This window comes from Hemitrygon akajei, chromosome 6, assembly GCF_048418815.1.
Source record: "Hemitrygon akajei chromosome 6, sHemAka1.3, whole genome shotgun sequence".
NCBI lineage: Eukaryota > Metazoa > Chordata > Chondrichthyes > Myliobatiformes > Dasyatidae > Hemitrygon > Hemitrygon akajei.
Window position 1 is genome coordinate 1,310,469 of NC_133129.1, and position 22,057 is coordinate 1,332,525.

General features: G+C 48.5%; 1 protein-coding gene across 7 annotated transcripts in view; it reads right to left on the reverse strand.

Annotated features, from left to right (window-relative positions):
* LOC140728806 (zinc finger protein 131-like) overlaps positions 1-22,057 on the reverse strand; it is a 116,457-nt gene that overhangs the window by 64,246 nt on the left and 30,154 nt on the right. For all 7 annotated transcript variants that reach the window (XM_073047771.1, XM_073047770.1, XM_073047772.1 and 4 more), the window contains 3 exons: positions 16,626-16,770; positions 9,540-10,324; positions 2,869-2,999 (listed from right to left, as the gene is read on the reverse strand). In XM_073047771.1, coding sequence (XP_072903872.1) covers positions 2,869-2,999; positions 9,540-10,324; positions 16,626-16,770 — 1,061 coding nt within the window. The remainder of the gene's footprint in view (positions 1-2,868; positions 3,000-9,539; positions 10,325-16,625; positions 16,771-22,057) is intronic.

Consider the following 22,057-nt stretch of genomic DNA (forward strand, 5'->3'; position numbering starts at 1 on the left):
GTACCATTCTGATTCTCCCAGTCTACCTGCAAGTTGAAATCTCCCATGACAACTGTATCATTACCTTTGCGACATGCCAATTTTAACTCTTCATTCAACTTACACCCTACATCCAAACTGCTGTTTGGGGGCCTGTAGATAACTCCCATTAGGGCCTTTCTACCCTTAGAATTTCTCAGTTCTATCCATACTGACTCTACATCCCCTGATCCTATGTCCCCCCTCGCAAGGGACTGAATATCATTCCTCACCAACAGAGCCACCCTACCCCCTCTGCCAGTCAGTCTGTCCTTTCGATAAGATGTATATCCTTGAATATTCATTTCCCACAACATCGTACTTGCCAATTTCCAACTGAGCCTCAAGCTCATCTACTTTATTCCTTATACTTTGTGCATTCATATATAATACTTTTAATTTGTTACTCCCCTCTCCTTTCATATAATTCCTATTTCACTTGGCCATACTGTATGATCCCTTCTTGAGCTTTCTACTCCATTGATTCTGTTGTCCTTTTTAACTTTTCTTATTTTCACTTTCCCTTTAACTCCATCCTTATATTTCCAGTTCATCCCCTCCCCTCCACTACTTAGTTTAAACACATCCGTGTTGCAGTGGCAAACCTGTCTGCCAGAATGCTGGTCGCCCGCCTATTAAGGTGCAACCCGTCCCTTTTGTACAATTCATCCCTACCCCAAAACAGATCCCAGTGGTCCAAGAATGTAAATCCTTGCTTCCTGCACCAGTTCCTCAGCCACACATTCAGATCCATTATCTCCCTGTTCCTGCCCTCTCCAGCATGAGGAACTGGAAGCAAACCAGAGATAACCACCCTGGAAGTCCTGCTTTTCAGCCTTCTTCCGAGTTCTCTGAAGTCACGCTGCAGAATGTCCTTCCTCTTCTTCCCGATGTCATTTGTGCCGACATGCACTACCACTTCCGGCTGTTCACCTTCACCCTTGAGGATTCCCTGCAATCGGTCCATGATGTCCTGCATCCTAGCACCAGGGAGGCAACACACCATCCTTAAATCTCGCCTGTTGCCGCAGAAACCCCTTTCCGTACCTCTTACTATGGAGTCCCCTACTACCACGGCTCTTCCTGATGTCTGACTCCTCAGCTCTGCTTCTGCACTAATTTTCGGCTCGCAGACCTGTCCGCCTCTCAGACTGGCAGTATCTTCTGTCCTGACAGCTTCCAAGAGGGTGAATCTGTTTACGAGAGGTACATCCCCTGGGGTCTCCTGTACTTCAAGCATCCTTTCCTTCCTCATCGTCGCCCCCTTTCTCTCTTCCGGTATCCTCGGTGTAACAACCTCACTGTAGGTCCTGTCCAGAAAACTCTCCTTTTCGCAGATAAACCTGAGGTCATCCAGTTCTTTCTTCAGTGCTGCAACATGCTCCTTCAGAAGCTGAATCTGGACACACATTCCACAGCTGTAGCAGCCAGGGGCACCATCAGTGTCCCTGACCTCCCACATCATGCACGTAGCACACTGAATCAGCTCAGCGGTCATGTCTTCACCCTCTCCAATTGTGCCTGGCGTAGTCTCCCCCCTCAGCCTCCTCGCCGAAGACTCTTGAGCCAAAGACTAGCACTTTTCACACCAGGCACTTCTGTCGACCAGGCCGCTTCCCGAATAATATATAATGAAGTCCTAACTCACTCAATCTTTCCTTATAACTCAGGTCTTCCAGACCCAGCAACATCCTCGTAAATTTTCAACCTTATTCACATCTTTCCTGTAGGTAGGTGACTAAAACCGCACACAATACTCCAAATTAGGTATCAGTAATGACTTGTACAACTTCAACATGACATCCCATTTCCTGTACTCAATACATTGATTTACGAAGGCTAATGTGCCAAAAGCTTTCTTTACAACCCTATCTACCTGTGACGCCACTTTTAACGAATTATGGACCTGTATTCCCAGATCCCTTTGTTCTCCCACACTCCTCAGTTCCCTACCATTCACTCTGCAAGATCTATCTTGGTTGGTCCTCCTGAAGTGCACTACTTCACACTTGCCTGCATTAAATTCCATTGCCATTTTTCAGATAACAGCAAGAAATGCAGGAAGAACTCAGCCTGTTGAGTTGCATCTGTGGAACGATTGCAACAGATTCCATCATTTCCAGCTGATGCAGATCCCTCTGCAAGCCATGATAGTCTTCCTCATTGTCCACCACACCCCAGTGTTGATGTCATCCGCAAATTGGCTGATCCAGTTAACCACATTATCATCCAGATCATTGATATAGATGACAAACAATGAAGGACCCAGCACCAATCCCTGCAGCACTCCACTAGTCACAGACCTCCAGTCAGAGGCAACTATCTACTACCACTCTCAGGCTTCTCCCACAGAGCCAAAGCAATGTCTAATAGAGACATCATTCTGGTGTGAACACCGAATTCTCCAGCAGAAACATCGGAAACCACAGGTGCTGGAATTTGAAGCAAGAAACCAGATGCTGAAGGAACTCCACGGGTCTGGCAGCTTCCATGGAAAAATCATTGTTTCAACTCAATACCTTTCATCAGGACTGAAGGACAGGGCAGCCGGCCAGTATACAGAGATGTGAAGCAAGAGCAAGTGGGCAGGTGGTAGGTGGACCCAGGTGAAGAGAGGTAACAGGGCTTTACACTGTACTGCTGCTGAAAGACAGGGAGAGGAGATAATGACAGGCTGGGAGGTTGAAGAGGCGGGAATACAAAGGGCTGGAGATGACGCAAACCGATGGCAATTGTTCTACAGATGCAATGAGTAGGCGGAGATCCTCCTGGGTTTCCTGCTTTCATCTCAGAGAGCTCTGTTCTGGCCTGGAGGGGCAGAGGTGACCCGCGCAGGTTAGCACTCAGTACCTGGCATTCGTACATCTTCTTTCTTCCTTTCTTGGCACCCATACCAGTACGGCAGGCTACCAGGTGGCATTTCAGAGTGCTGTTTCTGGCAAAGCGCTCGTGGCAGTTTGGGCATTCAAAGGGCTTCTCACCTGCAGGACAAGAACAGTAGGCATTTCCATTACACTCAGTGGCCACTTTATTAGACACACCTGCTCGTTAATGCAAACATCTAATCAGCCAATCGTGTGGCAGGAACTCAATGCATAAGAGCATGCAGACATGATCAAGAGGTTCAGTTGTTGTTCACATCAAACATCAGAATGAGGAAGAAATGTGACCCAAGTGAATTTGACCATGGAATGATTATTGGTGCCAGACAGGGTGGTTCAAGTGTCTCAGGAACTGCTGATTTCTAGAGATAACAGAGAACAGTGTGTAAAACAAAAAGTATCAAGTGAGTGGCAGGTCTGTGGGCAAAAACACCTCTGTTAATGAGAGAGGCTGGAGGAGAATGGTCAAACTGGTTCAAGCTGATGGGAAGGTGACAGTAACTCAAATAATCACACGTTACAACAAATGTGCAGAAGAGATTTTCTGAACAAACCTTGAAGTGGATGGGCTACAGCAGCAGAAGACCACTAGCAGGAGGTAGAGGAGCCTGCAGACCCATATTCCGTGAATCAAGAACAGCTTCCTCCACTCCACCATCAGATTTCAGAGCGATCCAGAAACCCACGAACACTACCTCAGTATTCCATGTTTTGCACCATTTATTTATTTCATATGTTATAATAATTTTATGCCTTCACACTGTACTGCTGCTGCAAAACAAAAGCATTTTTCACATCATACAAGTTAATAAATCTGATCCAGATTCTAGAAGGGACTGGCTATTGGAGATGGGAGACAAGAAATTACATATCTGAATCAGACTTATTATCACTGACCGACTGTATATCATAAAATTGGTTGTTTTGTGCCAACAGAACAGTACAAGACATAAGAATTACTATTAATTACAATAAAATTGCCAAAATCACTGCCAAAAAGGAGCAGAACAGTGAGGTAGCAATCGTGGGCTCATGGATTGTTGGGAAATCTCAAAGTCCAAAATCCGAAGTAAATTTATTAACCAAGTACATATGTGTCACCATATACAACCCTGAGATTCATTTTCTTGCAGGCATACTCAATAAATCTAATAACCATAATAGAATCAATGTAAGACTGCACCAACAGAGCAGATAACCTGTGTGCAAAAGACAACAAACTGTGTAAGTATAAAAAAAGAAAAAAATAGAAATAATAATAATAAATAAGAAAATACAAAAAGTAAAATATAATAATAATAAATATTGAAAACATGGGATGAAGAGTCTTTGAAAGTGAGTCCATAGGCTGTGGGAAAAGTTCAGTGACGGGGTTAGTGAAGTTGAGTGAAGTTACCCCCTTTGGTTCAACAGCCTGACAGTTAAGGGGTAATAACTATTCCTAAACCTGGTGGTATGAGTCTTGAGGCTCCCGTAACTTCTTCCTGATGGCAACAGTGAGAAGAGAGCATGACCTGGGTGCTGGGGTCCCTGATGATGAATCCTATGACAGCACTCTGTGTAGATGTGCTCGGTGGTGGGGAGGGCTTTAGTTGTGATGGACTGGGCAGTACCGACTACATTTTGTAGCATTTTCTGTTTGAGGGAATTGGTGTTTCTATACAAGGCTGTGATGCAGCCAGTCAATATACTATCCACTACGCATTTATAGAAGTTTGTCGAGGTTTTAAATATCATGCTGCATCTTCACAAACTTCTAAAGAAGTAAAGGTGCTGCCATGCTTTCTTTGTAATTGCCCTCATGTGCTGGGCCTAGGACAGGTCCTCTGAAATGATAAGGAATTCAAGATTGCTGACACTCTCCACCTCTGAGTCCCGATGAGCACTGGCTCTCGGACCTCTGGTTAAGAGATTGTTGTTGTGGCATCACTCGGCCAGATTTTCAGTCTCCCTCCCATAAGCTGATTCGTCACCACCTTTGATTCTGCCTATGACAGTGGCGTCGTCAGCAAACTTGAACGTGGCTTTGGAGCTGTGCTCAGCCACAGCATCACAAGTGTAAAGTGAGTAGAGCTGGGGGCTGACCTGTGCTGATGAGGTTGTGGAGGAGATGTTGCGGCCAAACCGAACTCACTGGGGTCTGCAAGTCAGGATCCAATTGAATAAGGAGGTATTGAGGCCGAGGTTTCGGAACTAATTGATTAGGTTTGAGGGGATGATAGTATTGAATGCCAAACTGTAGTCAATAAGCAGCATCCTGATGTGTGCACCTTTGCTGCCCCAATGTTCCAGGGGTGAAAGAAGAGCCAATGAGACGGCATCTGTTGATGACCTGTCGTGCCGGTAGGCAAAAGGAATGGATCCAAACTGTTTCTCAGGCAGGAGTTGATACGCTTCATCACCAGCCCCTCAGAGCACCTCATTACAGTGAATGTAGGTGCTACTGGATAATAATCATTGAGGCAAGTTGTCACGTTCTTTTTTGGCACCAGTATAATTGAAGGCTGCTTGAAGCAGTATACCGAACTGTGAGGTTAAAAGTACTGAACGTTCCAGCCAGTTGATCAGCACAGGTATTTAGTACTCAGCCAGGTACCCCATCTGGGCCGGATGCTTTCCCTGGATTCACCCTCCAGAAGGATGCTGTCACATCAGCCCCAGAGACTGAAGTCACAGGGTCATCGGGGGCTGTGGAGTTTGTAATGGTTCCTCCATTGATAGTGTGGATGTGTGCTTAGCCCACTGCTCTACTCTCTGTACCCATAACTGTGTGCCTTTGCACAGCTCAAATGCCATCTATAAATTTGCTGATGATACAACTATTGTTGGCAGAATTTCAGATAGTGACGAGAAGGTGTACAAAAGCAGGATATAACAGCTTTTTCAAAGAAAGGGCCTTCCGTTCCTCCACCATCAATGCTACCCTCAACTGCATCTCTTCCATTTCACACGTCTGCTCTTGCCCCATTCTCCCGCCACCCTACATGGATAGGATTCCTCTTGTCCTCACCTACCACTCCACAAGCCTCAACATCCAGCACATAATTCTCCATAACTTCTGCCACCTCCAACAGGATCCCATCACCAAACACATCTTTCCCTCCCCACCAACTTTCTGCTTTCTGCAAGGATCTCTCCCTATGTGACTCCCTTGTCCAATCATCCCTCCCCACTGATCCCATTCCTGGCACTAATCCTTGAGAGCGGTACAAGTGCTACACATGCCCCTACCCCTCCTACCACTACCACTCAGGGCCCGTAACAGTCCTTCCAAGTGAGGTGACACTTCACCTGTGAGTCTGTTGGGGGTCACATACTGTGTTTGGAGCTCCCGATGTGACCTCTTGTATATCGGTGAGACCCGACATAGATTGGGAGACCACTTCACCAAGCATATACACTCCATCCGCCAGAACAAGCAGGATCTCCCACCCTTTTTAATTCCGCTTCCCATTCCAATATGTCCATTCATGGCCTCCTCCATGGTCACGATGAGGCTACACTCAGGTTGGAGGATCAACACCATATATTTCGTCTGGGTAGCCTCCAACCTAATGGCATGAACATCGACTTCTTGAACTTCCAGTAATGCCCCCTCCCCTCCCCCTTTACCATTCCCCATCCCCTTGTCGCTCTCTCAGCTTATCCCATGCCCGCCCATCGCCTTCCTCTGATGCTCCTCCTGCTGTTTCATTCTTCCATGGCCTTCTGTCCTCTCCTATCAGACTCCTCTTTCTCCAACCCAGTATCTCTTTCACCAATCAACTTCCCAGCTCTTTACTTCACCCCTCCCCCCCTTGTGTTTCTCCCTCCCCTCCCCTCCCCTCACCTTTTAACTCTACTCCCCATCTTCTTTTCTCCAGTCCTACTGAAGGGGGCCTGACCCGAAATGTCGAATGGACTCTTTTCCATAGATGCTGCCTGGCCTGCTGAATTCCTCCAGCATTTTGTGTGTGTCGCTTGGATTTCCAGCATCCACAGATTTTCTCTCGTTTGTGATATAGCAGCTAGTTGAGTGGTGTCAAGCAACAACTAAGACCAAAGAACTGAGTGTGGACTTCAGAAAGGGGAAGTGGAGGGAACAGTTCTCATAGAGAGATCAGAAGTGGAAAGGGTGAGCAATTTCAAGTTCCTGAGTATCATCATCTCTGAAAATCTATCCTGGGCTCAACATAACAATGCAGTTACAAAGGAGGCATGACAGTAGTTATATTTCATTAGGAGTTTGAGGAGATTTGGTATCTCACCAAAGACACTCACTAATTTCTACAGATGTACCGCTGAGTGTGTTCTAACTGGTTGCACCACTGTCTGGTATTGGGCGGGGGGGAGGCTACTGCACAGGATTAAAATAAGCTGCAGAAAGTTATCAAATCAGTCAGCTCCATCATGGGCACTCATCTCCCCAGCATTCAGATCATCTTCACATGCCCTCTTTTCAGTGCTATCATCAGAGAGGAAGTACAGGAGACTGAAGACACACACTCAATGATTCAGGAACAGCTTCTTTCCTCTGCCATCCAATTTCTGAAGGGACAATTAACCCATGAACATTACCTCACTACTTTTTTTTGCCTGCGTCACTTGATTTCACTTTGCAAGAGGTGACAGCATTCAAGCCCTGCCACAGCTGTTGAGTATCCTTTGTTGGATTAAAAGTAACATTAGCAAATTTGCAGATGACACAAAGCTGGGTGGCAGTGTGAAATATGAGGAGGATGTTATGAGAATGCAGGGTGACTTGGGCAGGTTGGGTGAGTGGGCAAATGTATGGCAGATGCAGTTTAATGTGGATAAATGTGAGGTTATCCACTTTGGTGGCAAGAACAGGAAGGCAGGTGACTATCTGAATGGTGTCAAGTCAGGAAAAGGGGAAGTACAAGGAGATCTAGGTGTCCTTGCTCATCAGTCACTGAAAGTAAGCATTCAGGTACAGCAGGCAGTGAAGAAAGCTAATGGCATGCTGGCCTTTATAACAAGAGGAATTGAGTATAGGAGTAAAGAGGTCCTTCTGCAGCTGTACAGGGCCCTGGTGAGACCCCACCTGGAGTATTGTGTTCAGTTTTGGTCTCCAAATTTGATGAAGGACATTCTTTCTGTTGAGGGAGTGCAGCGTAGGTTCACGAGGTTAATTCCCAGGATGGCAGGACTGTCAGATGTTGAAAGATTGGAATGACTGGGCTGGAATTTAGAAGGATGAGAGGGGATCTAATTGAAACATATATGATTATTAAGGGATTAGACACGCTAGAAAAAGGAAACATGTTCCCAATGTTGGGGGAGTCCAGAATCAGAGGCCACAGTTTAAGAATAAGGGGTAGCCCATTTAGAACGGAGTTGAGGAAAAACTTTTTCACCCAGAGAGTTGTGGATCTATGGAATGCTCTGCCTCAGAAGGTAGTGGAGACCAATTCTCTGGATGCTTTCAAGAAAGAGTTAGATAGAGCTCTTAAAGATAGCGGAGTCAAGGGATATGGGGAAAAGGCAGTAACGGGGTACTGATTGTGGATGATCAGCCATGATCACATTGAATGGTGGTGCTGGCTCGAAGGGCCGAATAGCCTACTCCTGCACCTATTGTCTATTGATTCAAGTTTAGTCCAGAAAAGCCAGTTTGCCAGTAAGCTGGCTTTTTTGATATTGTATGTGGACCTCTTGTAATCTTCTTGGTCCCCAGACCTGAATGTCCCTGAGGTGGCCCTCAGCAGATTGCAGATCTCATGGTTCATCCAGGGCTTCTGGCTGGGGAAGACTAAAAGATTTTGTGGGGACACTCTCAACTACGACCGTTTTTATAAATCTGATGACACAGGAGGATGGGTGGTGGGGTGGAGATATCTCTCTACCAAAGGAGGTGAAAGGCACAACATACACAAAAAGCTGGAGGAACGGTTGTCATTTCGGCTGAGACCCTTCTTCAGGACTGGAAAGGTGCTACAATAAGGTGGCGGGAGGGGAAGAAGGCTAGCCAGAAGGTGATATGTGGCTGTGGTAGTGAGTCTAGGTGAGTTCATGACAGGGATCACAGAGTGAGAGCAGTGAGAAAGGGTCTCACTGAATTTCCGTAAGAGACTTTGCAATGCAGCTGCAAGTCATAAACTCAAGAGATTCTGCAGATGCTGGAAATCTAGAGCAACACACACAAAATGCTGGAGGAACTCAGCAGGCCAGGCAGCACCTACTGAGGGAAACAAATTTTGCAGCAGCTGTACATTGCAATACATAGCAAATCATAATAATAAAAAAATAAAAACCAACAATTTCAGTAAGGTATATACAAACAAATTAAATAAGTAGTGCAGAAAAAAAGAGATGGTGTTCATGGGTTCCTTGTCCATTCAGAAATCAGATAGTGGAGGGGAAGAAGTTGTTCCTGAATCACTGAGTGTGTGTCTTCAGGCTCCTGTACCTCCTCCCTGATGGTAACAATGAGAAGAGGACACATCCTGGGTGATGGGTGGCCTTAATGATGGATGCCACCTAATTGTCCCCAATGCTGGGGAGGTTAGTACCCGTGGCAGCCCTGGCTGAGAGCGCCAGAACCAGTAGCATTCAGGAACAGCTACTTCACTTCACTGGAACCTAAGCACTAGCTCTTCAATGTACAGTGTGACGATAATAAACCACCTTCGTTCTTACCCGTGTGTTTCCTGAGATGCTCTTTAAAGTGTCCGAAGTGGTCAAACTGTTTCTCGCAGTACTGGCACACGTGTACCTTGCGGACGCAGCGCGGCTTTTTGTTGGTGCCCTCTTCGTCGCGGTGGGAGGAGAGGTGTTGTTTCCAGGCGCTCTCCCGCGTGTACTGCTTGCTGCAGAGGTGGCAGACGTAGTTCTCTCCTGAGTGGATCTTCATGTGCTCTTTGAAGTGGTAGAAGAGTCTGAAGATGCGGCTGCACTTCTCGCAGCAGAACACCTTGTCGCCCTGCGCCAGCACCTCCACGATGTGGATGCTCTCCTCCGTGGAGATGGTGGCCGCCTCCGCCTCCGCCTCCGCCTCTGCCTCCTCCTCCTCTTCCTGGGGCTGGGCTGCGAGCTCCAGCTCCCCCTCCCTCTCTGGCTCCTTGTCCACATTGTCCTGCTGGTACTTGCTGGTGATGTCGGCGAGCAGTGCCAGGGCCGACTCAGCCTGCTGCTCCGAGCTCGGCACACTGTCGGCCGGCTGCGCCGTCTCGTCTGCTGCGGGCTGCTCCTCAGCCACAGTCACTCCAGTGTCCGTCGCCTCCTCCTCCATCCGCTCGGTGTCCCCGCCAATCTCCACGATCTCAGCTGCAAAGACGTTCTCCTGGTCGATCTCCACCGTCTCCATCTCCTGGATGGTGGGCAGCGTTTCGGTGATGACAATGGACGTCTCTGTTATCGTCTGATTCAAGGTTTTCCGCTTGTGAAAATTCGTGGCCTGGGCTGTTGGAGACTTGGCGCTGTCCCTGGGAAGCAGAACAGGATAATCAGGGGAAACAGAAAGATCGGGAACGACAGGCAAAACCCCAGGATGCAGAGCAGGGCAGCAGGGGAGACACACAAGTCAGTGAGATGGGCATAGGTAGGGTGAATGAACTGAGTCTTTTTCACAGTGTTGGAAAATCAAGAACTAGGGGCATAGACTTAAGATGAGAGTGGAGAAACTTAACAGGAACTTGAGGGGCAACTTCTTTTACACCAAGTGTTTTATGTATATGGATTGAGCTCCCAGAGCACATCGTTGACCATAACGTATACTGCAGAAGTAGAATTAGGCCACTCAGTCCATCAAGTCTGGTCTACCATTCCATCACTGCTGAATTATTTTCCCCCTCAACCCTATTCTCCTGTCTTCTCCCTGTAACCTTTAATGCCCTGACCAATCAAGAACCTATCAACCTCCACTTTAAATATTCCCATTAACTTACCGTCCGCCATCTGTGGCAATAAGTTCCACAGATTCACCACCTTCTGGCTAAAGAAATTCCCCCCAATCTCCTTTCTAAAGGGACGACCTTGTATTCTGAGGCTGTGCCCTTTGGTCCTACTCTCCCATTATAGGAAACATTTTCACCATGCCCACTCAATCTGGCCCTTTCAACATTTGACAGTTTTCGATGAGATCCCCTCTCATTCTTCTAAACTCCAGTGAGTACAGGCCCAGAGACATCAAATGCTCCTCACTCATTAACCCTTTCGTTCATGAAATCATTCTCATGAACCTCCTCTGGACCCTCTCCAATGCCAGTGCATCCTTTCCTAGATATGGGGCCCAAATTTGCTCATCTCTACACTAACCCATTTGCCTGCATTAGGGCAATATCCTTCCACTCCGTCTCTATTTAAATATAAAACTCCGATCTCAAACCTCCGCTGCCCTGCAGCTATACCCACTCAGTAAACACTGAGGGAACCATCTGGAGCTGGAATCCCTCAGGCAGTCCTACATTGAGTTCAGCACTGACTGGCAACTCCAGTGGTGATGCTGTTGGTGGCAAGCGGTATCGGTCTCTGCCGTTCCTTTGGATTCACCAGTTGCACTGGCAGCAGCTTGCTTTCACATTGTAATGCCCTGGCTTGCATACAAGACAGATAGGATGCAACATCCAACCTCGACCCTGACCGACAGAGGCCTCACTATCTTAAACCTACAGTCTCTTGAGTTTGAGTTTGGGAAAGATTTGAACCATTTGCACCCCTCTGCGCTGCTCATAATCTCATACACCTCTTCTCAGGCCATCTGTGCTGCCGGGAACACAATCCAGCCTTTCTCCTACTCTGCCAGATTTCCCTATCGTACACAGTACAGGGAAGGACAGGCCCTTCAGCCCACAATGCTGTGCTGAATTAACTAAACTAATGACTGCTAATTCATCTAATCCCTCTTCCCCCCCACCCCCACTCTCTGCACATTATCAGCCTGCCCGCCATCAACAACATACAAAAGTCTTAGGGGCATATACATAGAAGGCTGCCTGAGATTTTTGCACAGTATGTATGTCACTGTAGGTATTGCTCTGTACTACTGCCACAAAAACAAAAACAGACTTCATGACATATGTGAGTGACGATAAACCTGATTCTGACCTGGGTCTCCATTGTGGACTGAGTGTGGGAAGGGGAGGAGAGGAATCATGGTTGGGAAAAGGGGGAAGAGAGAGGGGAGGGAGCAGGAAGCATGAGAGAGACATTCACACACCCCTCCCACAGCACTCCACCCTTCACCATTCCCAATATCCTTTGCTCCCACTAGATTTACAAGCTCGCTCTCTGCTCCACATTGACAATATAGGGCCAGTAATATCATGAGGGATCCCACCCACCCTACGCATGGGCCTCACATCAGGGAGGATCCCACCCACCCTGCTCATGGGCCTCACATCAGGGACGATCCCACCCACCCTGCACATAGGCCTCACATCAGGAATGATCCCACCCACCCTGCGCAGGGGCCTCACATCAGGGAGGATCCCACCCACCCTGCTCATGGGCCTCACATCAGGGAGGATCCCACCCTTCCTGCTCATGGGCCTCACATCAGGGATGATCCCACCCACCCTGCTCATGGGCCTCACATCAGGGATGATCCCACCCACCCTGCGCAGGGGCCTCACATCAGGGAGGATCCCACCCACCCTACGCAGGGGCCTCACATCAGGGATGATCCCACCCACCCTGCTCATGGGCCTCACATCAGGAATGATCCCACCCACCCTGCGCAGGGGCCTCACATCAGGGAGGATCCCACCCAGCCTGCTCATGGGCCTCACATCAGGGAGGATCCTACCCTCCCTGCTCATGGGCCTCACATCAGGGAGGATCCTACCCTCCCTGCTCATGGGCCTCACATCAGGGAGGATCCCACCCTTCCTGCTCATGGGCCTCACATCAGGGATGATCCCACCCACCCTGCTCATGGGCCTCACATCAGGGACGATCCCACCCACCCTGCTCATGGGCCTCACATCAGGGAGGATCCCACCCTCCCTGCTCATGGGCCTCACATCAGGGATGATCCCACCCACCCTACGCAGGGGCCTCACATCAGGGAGGATCCTACCCACCCTGCTCATGGGCCTCACATCAGGGACGATCCCACCCACCCTGCTCATAGGCCTCACAATCAGGGAGGATCCTACCCTTCCTGCTCATGGGCCTCACATCAGGGAGGATCCCACCCACCCTACGCAGGGGCCTCACATCAGGGAGGATCCTACCCACCCTGCTCATGGGCCTCACATCAGGGACGATCCCACCCACCCTGCTCATGGGCCTCACATCAGGGAGGATCCCACCCACCCTGCTCATGGGCCTCACATCAGGGAGGATCCCACCCACCCTGCTCATGGGCCTCACATCAGAGAGGATCCCACCCTTCCTGCTCATGGGCCTCACATCAGGAATGATCCCACCCACCCTGCTCATGGGCCTCACATCAGGGATGATCCCACCCACCCTGCTCATGGGCCTCACATCAGGGAGGATCCTACCCTTCCTGCTCATGGGCCTCACATCAGGGATGATCCCACCCACCCTGCTCATGGGCCTCACATCAGGGATGATCCCACCCACCCTGCTCATGGGCCTCACATCAGGGAGGATCCTACCCTTCCTGCTCATGGGCCTCACATCAGGGATGATCCCACCCACCCTGCGCAGGGGCCTCACATCAGGGAGGATCCCACCCACCCTGCTCATGGGCCTCACATCAGGGAGGATCCCACCCACCCTGCTCATGGGCCTCACATCAGGGAGGATCCCACCCAGCCTGCTCATGGGCCTCACATCAGAGAGGATCCCACCCACCCTGCTCATGGGCCTCACATCAGGGAGGATCCCACCCACCCTGCTCATGGGCCTCACATCAGGGAGGATCCCACCCACCCTGCGCAGGGGCCTCACATCAGGGAGGATCCCACCCACCCTGCGCAGGGGCCTCACATCAGGGAGGATCCCACCCACCCTGCGCAGGGGCCTCACATCAGGGATGATCCCACCCACCCTACGCAGGGGCCTCACATCAGGGACGATCCCACCCACCCTACGCAGGGGCCTCACATCAGGGACGATCCCACCCACCCTGCTCATGGGCCTCACATCAGGGATGATCCCACCCAGCCTACGCAGGGGCCTCACATCAGGGACGATCCCACCCACCCTGCTCATGGGCCTCACATCAGGGATGATCCCACCCAGCCTACGCAGGGGCCTCACATCAGGGAGGATCCTACCCTTCCTGCTCATGGGCCTCACATCAGGGATGATCCCACCCAGCCTACGCAGGGGCCTCACATCAGGGACGATCCCACCCAGCCTACGCAGGGGCCTCACATCAGGGAGGAGGCTACCCACCCTACGCAGGGGCCTCACATCAGGGAGGAGGCTACCCAGCCTGCGCAGGGGCCTCACATCAGGGATGATCCCACCCACCCTACGCAGGGGCCTCACATCAGGGAGGAGGCTACGTAGCATCCACGCCATCACCACCAGATTCATAAACAGTTACTTTCCCCAAGCAGTGAGGCTGATCAACACCTTCAGCCACCAACCCACCCCTGCGCACCCCCAATCACCACTACTTTATCATTTCCCTTATTAAGGAGACAGAGAGCCAAGTTACCAGGTGAACGAGGAGTTTTTGGGGTACTGCAAGTCTGTGTCTTTATTGATGCTTTGCTGCACGCTTGAGTGCTCGGTGGGGGTTGCTGATGCTTTTTGCTGGGGGGTGAGTTGGTGCCTTGCTGCTGCCTGTGTGTGGGAGGGGGAGGTGGGGGGGGGGGGCTTAGGAGTTCTAATGTTTCGTTCATTCTTTGGGGCACTCCTCTGTTTTCCTGCATGTCTGTGAAGAAAAGAATTTCAGGATATATATTGTATACATTTCTCTGACGTTAAATGTACCTATTTATATTTATTGTGTTTTCTATTATTGTGTTTTTTGTGCTGCATCGGATCTGGAGTGACAATTATTTCATTCTCCTTTACACTTGTGTACTGGAAATTATATGAAATAATCTTGAATCTACCTACCCCTCGTACCGGAAATTTCAATCCTGGGGAAAAGATACTGGATCTGTACTCCATCTGCACTTCTCGTATTTTATTAACTTTATCTAATCTCTCCTGAGCCTCAGTCACTTCAGAGATAAAGGCCACAGGTTTTCGATACTACCTCTTCCAAACCAGGCAGCATTCTCGTAAACCTCCCGTGCACCTTCTCCAAAGCTGCCACATCCTCCTTACAATGAGGTGACCAGAATTGAATGCAATACTCTAAAGGTAGCCTAAGCAATGTTTTATATATCTGCAATATAACTTCCCAACTCTTGAACTCAGTCCCTCGGCTAATGAAGGCAAGCATGTTGTTGCCTTCTTCACCACCCTACTGACCTTGGCGGTCATTTCTAGGGAGCCATGTTGACAGAACCTAAGAACCCGCTGTTCAAGATAACAACATACTAGGTTGTATAATGTTATTTCCAGTGCATAGTGAATAGAAAAGAACAGAACTTTATTGTCATTCCTCAAGACAACGAGATTGTCTTGGACTGTACTACTACAGTCTGTGCAAAACAGATATTTACAGTACAAGGTCACTGGCAAGCTGGGGTGGAGCATTATTCAAGTGTACAACAGCCTGCAGGAAGAAGCTGTTTTTTTAGTCTTGCTGCCTTGGCTAAGACGTTTCTGTATCTTCTACCTGATGGCAGGAGATTGACAGCACGTGTCTGAGTTGGGATGGGTCTTAAGTGTAAGAGAGAACCAAATAACTGTTACTCCTGATCCGATGCAGCATAAAAACACAATAAATATAAATCCATGGAACAGTTTATATACATAGACAGTATATATGTCAGTAAAGTGACACTAGGCACAGGAGTGTCTGTACATAAGGTGACTGACAGGAAATGATAAAATAGTGGTGGTTGGGGGTGTAGAGGGTTGGGTTAGTGGGTGGAGGTGTTGATCAGTGTTACTGTTTGGGGAAGGTAACTGTTTTTGAGTCTGGTGGTCCTGGTGTTGATGGTATATAGCCTTCTCCCTGATGGGTGTGGGACGGTATGAATTAACTGTGGAATCTCCCTTCAGGTCAGCACCTCACCCAGGCCAAGATTGAATTCCATCTGCCACTTCCCTTCCATTTCTGCACTCTCAGGTTGGAGGAGCAACACGAGGGAGCCACAATCAGGGTGGAGGAGCAACACCTTCCATTCTGTCAAGGTAGACCCAAACTGATGACATAGACATCACATTCTCCAACTTCCGGAAATTTCCCCTCCCCCTCTCTCTTTTCATTTCCCCACTCTGGCCTCTTACCTCTGCTCCTCACCTTCCTGTCACCTCCGCCTGATGCCCCTTTTCCTGCCCTTTCTCCCATGATCCACACTCCTCTCTAACAACCTCCTCCTTCTTCAGGCCTTCAACTTTTCCACCTATTCGCTGCTTCTAACTTCATTCCTCACTATCCCCCACCCACCTAGCTAACCCTATCACCTTCGAACGTCATCTTCCCCCCCCCCCCCGCCCCCACCTTCTTATTCTGGCATCTTCCCCCTTGCTTTCCAGTTCTGATGAAGGCTCTTGGCCTGAAATGTCAACTGTTTATTAATTTCCATAAAGCTGCCTGACCTGCTGAGCTCCCCCAGCATTTTGTGTGTGTTGCCCGTTTCTGAAAGTGACCAGTGGAATCAGCAGCAGACAATGGAGCCCATGCAGCCCAGTGTACCTGCTCCCAAAGGAGCAGAGACAAACACAAGCCCCCAATGTTACCGGTTGTTGAGGGCTTTCATCGCCTCCTCCATCTGTAAATACTCTGCTGCCTTCCTGACGTCACTCGCCTCTTCCTGCTGCAGCTCCATCAGCTTGGCAGTGTAGGTGAACTCGATCAGGTGCTGAAACGCCAGGTTGCTCACCCCTGAGACCAAACAGGAAGAAATCAGTGTTACCACCTCCATCCTCATCTCCTGCATACCCTCACCACCACCGACCACCTACACCCACTGCAGATGAACTTGACAGTTTAAATGTCAAGTTCAAGTTTATTGTCATTCAACCACACACGTATGCTGATGAACAAAACAATGTTCTTCCAAACAAAGGTGCACAACACAGTACATATAACACACGCACACAACACGTAAAGTACCATGACCACAAATAACTTAACAAATAATAAGCTGTATGTACGATACAAGTTTAAAAACTAAACTGTGTAATGCCTGTGCTTCATATGTGGTGGTGACAGGGAGTTCAGTAGTGTTACAGTCCTTATCTACGGTACCTCCTGCCTGAAGGCAGGGAGTCAAAGAGATTGTTGGACGGATGGGAGGGATCGTTGACGATTCTAAAGTTGCTGCGTACGCAGTGCCCCTGACAAATATCTTGGATGGGTGGAACAGAGACCCAAGCAACACACACAAAATGCTGGGGGATCTCAGCAGGCCAGGCAGCATCAATGGAAAAGAAAACAGCTGACAGTTTGAGCCGAAACCCTTCAGCAGGACAGGAGAAATAAACTGAGGAGTAGGTTTAAAAGGTGGGGCAAGGAGAGAGAGAAACACAAGGCGATAGGTGAAACCTGGAGGGGGAGGGATGAAGTAAAGAGCTGGGTTGATTGGTGAAAGAGACAGAAGGCCATGGAAGAAAGAAAAGGGGGGAGGAGCAGCAGGGGGAGGCGATGGGTGGACAAGGAGATAACATGAGAGAGGGAAAAGAGGATGGGAAATGGTGAAGGTGGGGGGGGAGAGTTGAGGGGTATTACCAAAAGTTTGAGAAATTGATATTAATGCCATTAGGTTGGAGGCTACCCAAACGGAATACAAGGTGTTGTTCCTCCAACCTCAGTGTGACCTCATCACGACAGTGGAGGAGGCCATGGATTGACATATCGGAATGGGAATGGGAAGTGGAATTAAAATGAGCGGCCACTGGGAGATCCCACTTGTTCTGGTGGACAGAGCGTAGGTCTCCCAATCTATGTCAGATCTCACCAATGTACAGGAGGCCACACTGGAAGCACAATATATTGACCCCAACAGACTCACAGGTGAAGTGTTGCCTCACCTGGAAGGACTGTTTAGGCCCCTGAACATTACTGAGGGAGGAGATGTAGGGGCAGGTGTTGCACTTGTTCCGCTTGCAAGGATAAGTGCCGGGAGGGAGATTGGTGGAGAGGGACAAATGGACAAGGGAGCCCTGCGGAAAGCAGAAAGTGGGGGTGGGGGGGAGGTGGAAGATGTGCTTGGTGGTGGGATCCCGTTGGAGGTGGCGGTAGTTTCGGAGAATTATGTGCTGGACGCAGAGGTGATAAGTGAGGACAAGAGGAACGTTATCCCTAGTAGGGTGGTGGGAGGATGGGGTAAGAGCAGATGTGCATAAAATGGAAGAGATGTGTTTGAGGGCAGTGATGATGGTGGAGGAAGGGACACCCCTTTCTTTGAAAAAGGAGGACATCTCCTTCGTTCTAGAATTAAAAGCCTTATCCTGGGAGCAGATGTGAGAGAGATGGAGGAATTGAAAGGGGATGGCGTTTTTACAAGTAACAGGCTGGGATGAGATGTAGTCTAAGAGGCCTAAAGTAGCTTTGAGAGTCTGTTGGTTTATAATATACATCAGTGGACAAGCTGTCTCCAGAGACAGAGACAGTGAGATTGAGAAAGGGAAGGGAGGTGTTGGAAATAGACCAGGTGAGTTTGAGGGCAGGGTGGAAGTAGGAGGCAAAGCAGATGAAACTGACAAGTTCAACATGGGTGCTTTTTGCAAGTAACAGAGTGGGAGGAGGTATAGTCCAGGTAGCTGTGAGAGTCCATGGGTTTATAATAGACATTAGTGGATAAGCTGTGTCCAGAGATAGAGACAGTGAGATCGGAAAAGGGAAGAGAGGTTTCGGAAATGGAAATGGACAAGAGAGACCCTGATGAGTCTCCCACCAGTCCTAACATCAAATTACTCACCCCTGTCAGAGCAGCCTCCAACTGATGGCATGAATATCGATTTCTCCTTCCAGTAAAAAAAAAATTCCCTCCCCCTCCTGTCTTCTTTTATTCCCCACTCTTCTCACCTGCCTATCACCTCCCCCTGGATTCCCTTCTACTTCCCTGCCTCCCATGGTCCACTCTCCTCTCCAATCAGATTCCTTCCTCTCCAGCCCTTTACATTTCCGACCCACCTGGCTTCACCTATCATCTTCTAGCTATCCTCCTTCCTCTGCTCCCCCCATCTTTTTATTCTGACATCTTCACCCTTCCTTTCCAGTCCTGATGAAGGGTCTCAACCCGAAACGTTGACTGATTATTCATTTCCATCGAAGCTGCCTGACCTGCTGAGTTCCTCCAGCATTTTGTGTGTGTTAGTCGGGATTTCCAGCATCTGAAGAATTTCTCCTGTTAAAGGTTAGGTTTACCTTTATTTGTTACATGTATGCTAAACATTGAACACACAGTGAAATGTGTCATTTGCATCAACGACAAAGACAACCAAAGGATGTGCCGTGGGAGCCTGTGTTTCTGGCACTCACATCACTACCCACAACTTCCTAATGATTTACTATTCTTGAAAGAGAGCAGAAAACAATTCATGGAAATAGTTAAAAAGTTATTAAAAAAAAAAGAACAAACTACTGTTTAATTGAGTAACAAATTATGTACTTAAATGAAATACAGAACACTTTAGAATATTACCACAGTACTATAGAAGTGTGCATTAGTTGTTAACAGTTACCGACAGAGGAATTGACTGCTCTGTGTTGCCGTGTTTTATTGATTGACTATAAATGAACAATATCAGCACTGACACCCAGAGCAGATAATGGACTGCCTTCATTGCCTTCCTGCACAAAGTAGCATCATAATCCGTGAGCCAAGTTATCGAAAATCACTGCTTTTTGATTTGGAATAACACAACATGAGCAGACACAACTGATACTATTTAAAAGCTGTTTGCTCTAATCATGGTGAAGTGTCTAACAGCCACAATAGGTGCACTTGACTGACACTATTTAGAAACTGTTCAGCAAGCCTCACGTCCCAATTAAACGACAAAATGTCCCAAATAGAAGTAGGGATTGCCAGCTATTTTCGAGACTAGTTTTGTTCTTAAGAGTTGTCCCAAATAAATAGCTGCCCTGATTAAACAATGGCCCAATTCCAATTCATTTCCACAGCATGTAATTTGGTGAAACCAGATTAGTCAGACCTATTTGAAGGTGCTGTGATCTGAATTTAGGTGGCTCACTTCTTACCAATTCATCGCTCTGACAATGTAAGAGAACTCGATCAGGTGCTGAAATGCCAGTTACTCAGCCCCAACACAAAGCTTTATTTGTCACACCTACATCAAATGTTGAAGCATAGAGTGAAATGCATCGTGTGCGTCAATGACCGAGGAGGAGCTGGGGGCAGCCCGCAAGTGTCAGCGTGCTTCAGGCAGCAACGTGGCATATCCACAAATTATTAACCCTAGCTAACCTGCGTGGGATGTGGGAGGAAACCGGAGCACCCACACTGCCATGGGAAGAACCTATAAAACTCCTTAAAGACAGCAGCAGGAATTGATCCCCGATTACCAGCACTGTAATGCATTGGGCTACAGCATCACAGGAAGCTAAGGACAACCTCTGCTCTGCTCAAACTCACTCAGCCTCCCTTGCCACCCTGTCACCAGTTGCTTCGGACAGACTCAAGAGCATACCGACCCTACTACATCGACAGAGGCTTCCCAAGAGGCAACAGTCCCTCAGCATTGTTGCAGCCTCTAAAATGTGCGGGAACTGTCTCTCCTTCCTGACATCAGGGTAGGCAGTGGCCATGGTCCAAAACAAATGGTTCTCTGTGTAGGGACCAGCAGAGTGGATGCTGAGAAGTACTGAGAGCCAGCTCTCCTTCACAGGGATCAATGAACTGAAAAATTGAGACGTTTGGTGGAAAGAGGGAGAGAGCAAACAAGAGCGAGACAGATGGGGTGGAGAGGGAGAGGGACAGAGGGGGAGGGGAGAAAGGGGGAGAGGGGGAGAGGGAGAGAGGGGGAGAGAATGACAGACAGAGACAGAAAGAGGAACATGTCTTTCAATTTGAGTTGGTGGAAAGGACAATTCTGAATTGCCCTGAGAGGAAAAAAAGAACTTACAAGGACTCTTACCAGGTGAATAAGGCTGGAGGAACTCTGATGCCTAATAGTGAGAGGATGTTGCCTATTTTCACATCCTCTTCCCCAAGGTGCTGTCACATCTTGAACCACTCACTCTATCTCTGCTGTGATTGTTACTTTAGTGTTACTCTCCACACTACAGTACTTCAGTTTCCACCATCCTGTGTTCTGTACACCATTTTGTGCACCATCCTGTGTTCTGTACACCATTCTGTGCACTGCTCTGTGTTCTGTACACCGTTCTGTGCACCGTCCTGTGTTCTGTACACTGTTCTGTGTACCGTCCTGTGTTCTGTACACCGTTCTGTGCACTGCTCTGTGTTCTGCATACCATTCTGTGCACCGTCCTGTGTTCTGTACACCATTCTGTGCACTGCTCTGTGTTCTGTACACCGTTCTGTGCACTGTCCTGTGTTCTGTGCACTGTCCTGTGTTCTGTACACAGCTCTCTGCACTGTTCTGTGTTTTGTACACCGTTCTGTACACTGTACTGCCTTTCTGGCCACCATCCTGCCGTCCTGTGCACCATTTTGCTGTTCTGCGCACAGTTCTGCTGTTCTGTGCTCATTGACAAGAATAAACACAGGAGATTCTTCAGATGCTGGAAATCGAAATAACACACACATAATTCTGGAGGAACTGGGAAGTCAGGCAGTATCTACGGAGGGGAGTGAACAGTCAACGCTTTGGTCCAAGACCCTTCCAAAACGTTGACTATTTATTCCCCACCACAGATGCTGCCTGACCAGCTGAGTTCCTCCAGCATTTGAGTGTGTGTTACTCTGGATTTCCAGCATCTGCTGTATCCTTTGTGTTTACAATAGTATTTAATTTTCACTTGTATGGCACCAGTAATCCAAAATATCCCACAGAGTTTTGTGGCTAAATCAATACAATCTGACACCAGGAGTCATAAGAATTGCCTAAGGGTCTCATCCTGAAACACCAACTGTTTATTCCCCTCCATAGATGCTGCCTGACCTGGTGAGTTCCTCCAGCATTTTGTGTATATCGTATATAACAAAAAACTCATCTGAATCTGTCTTCACATGAATACG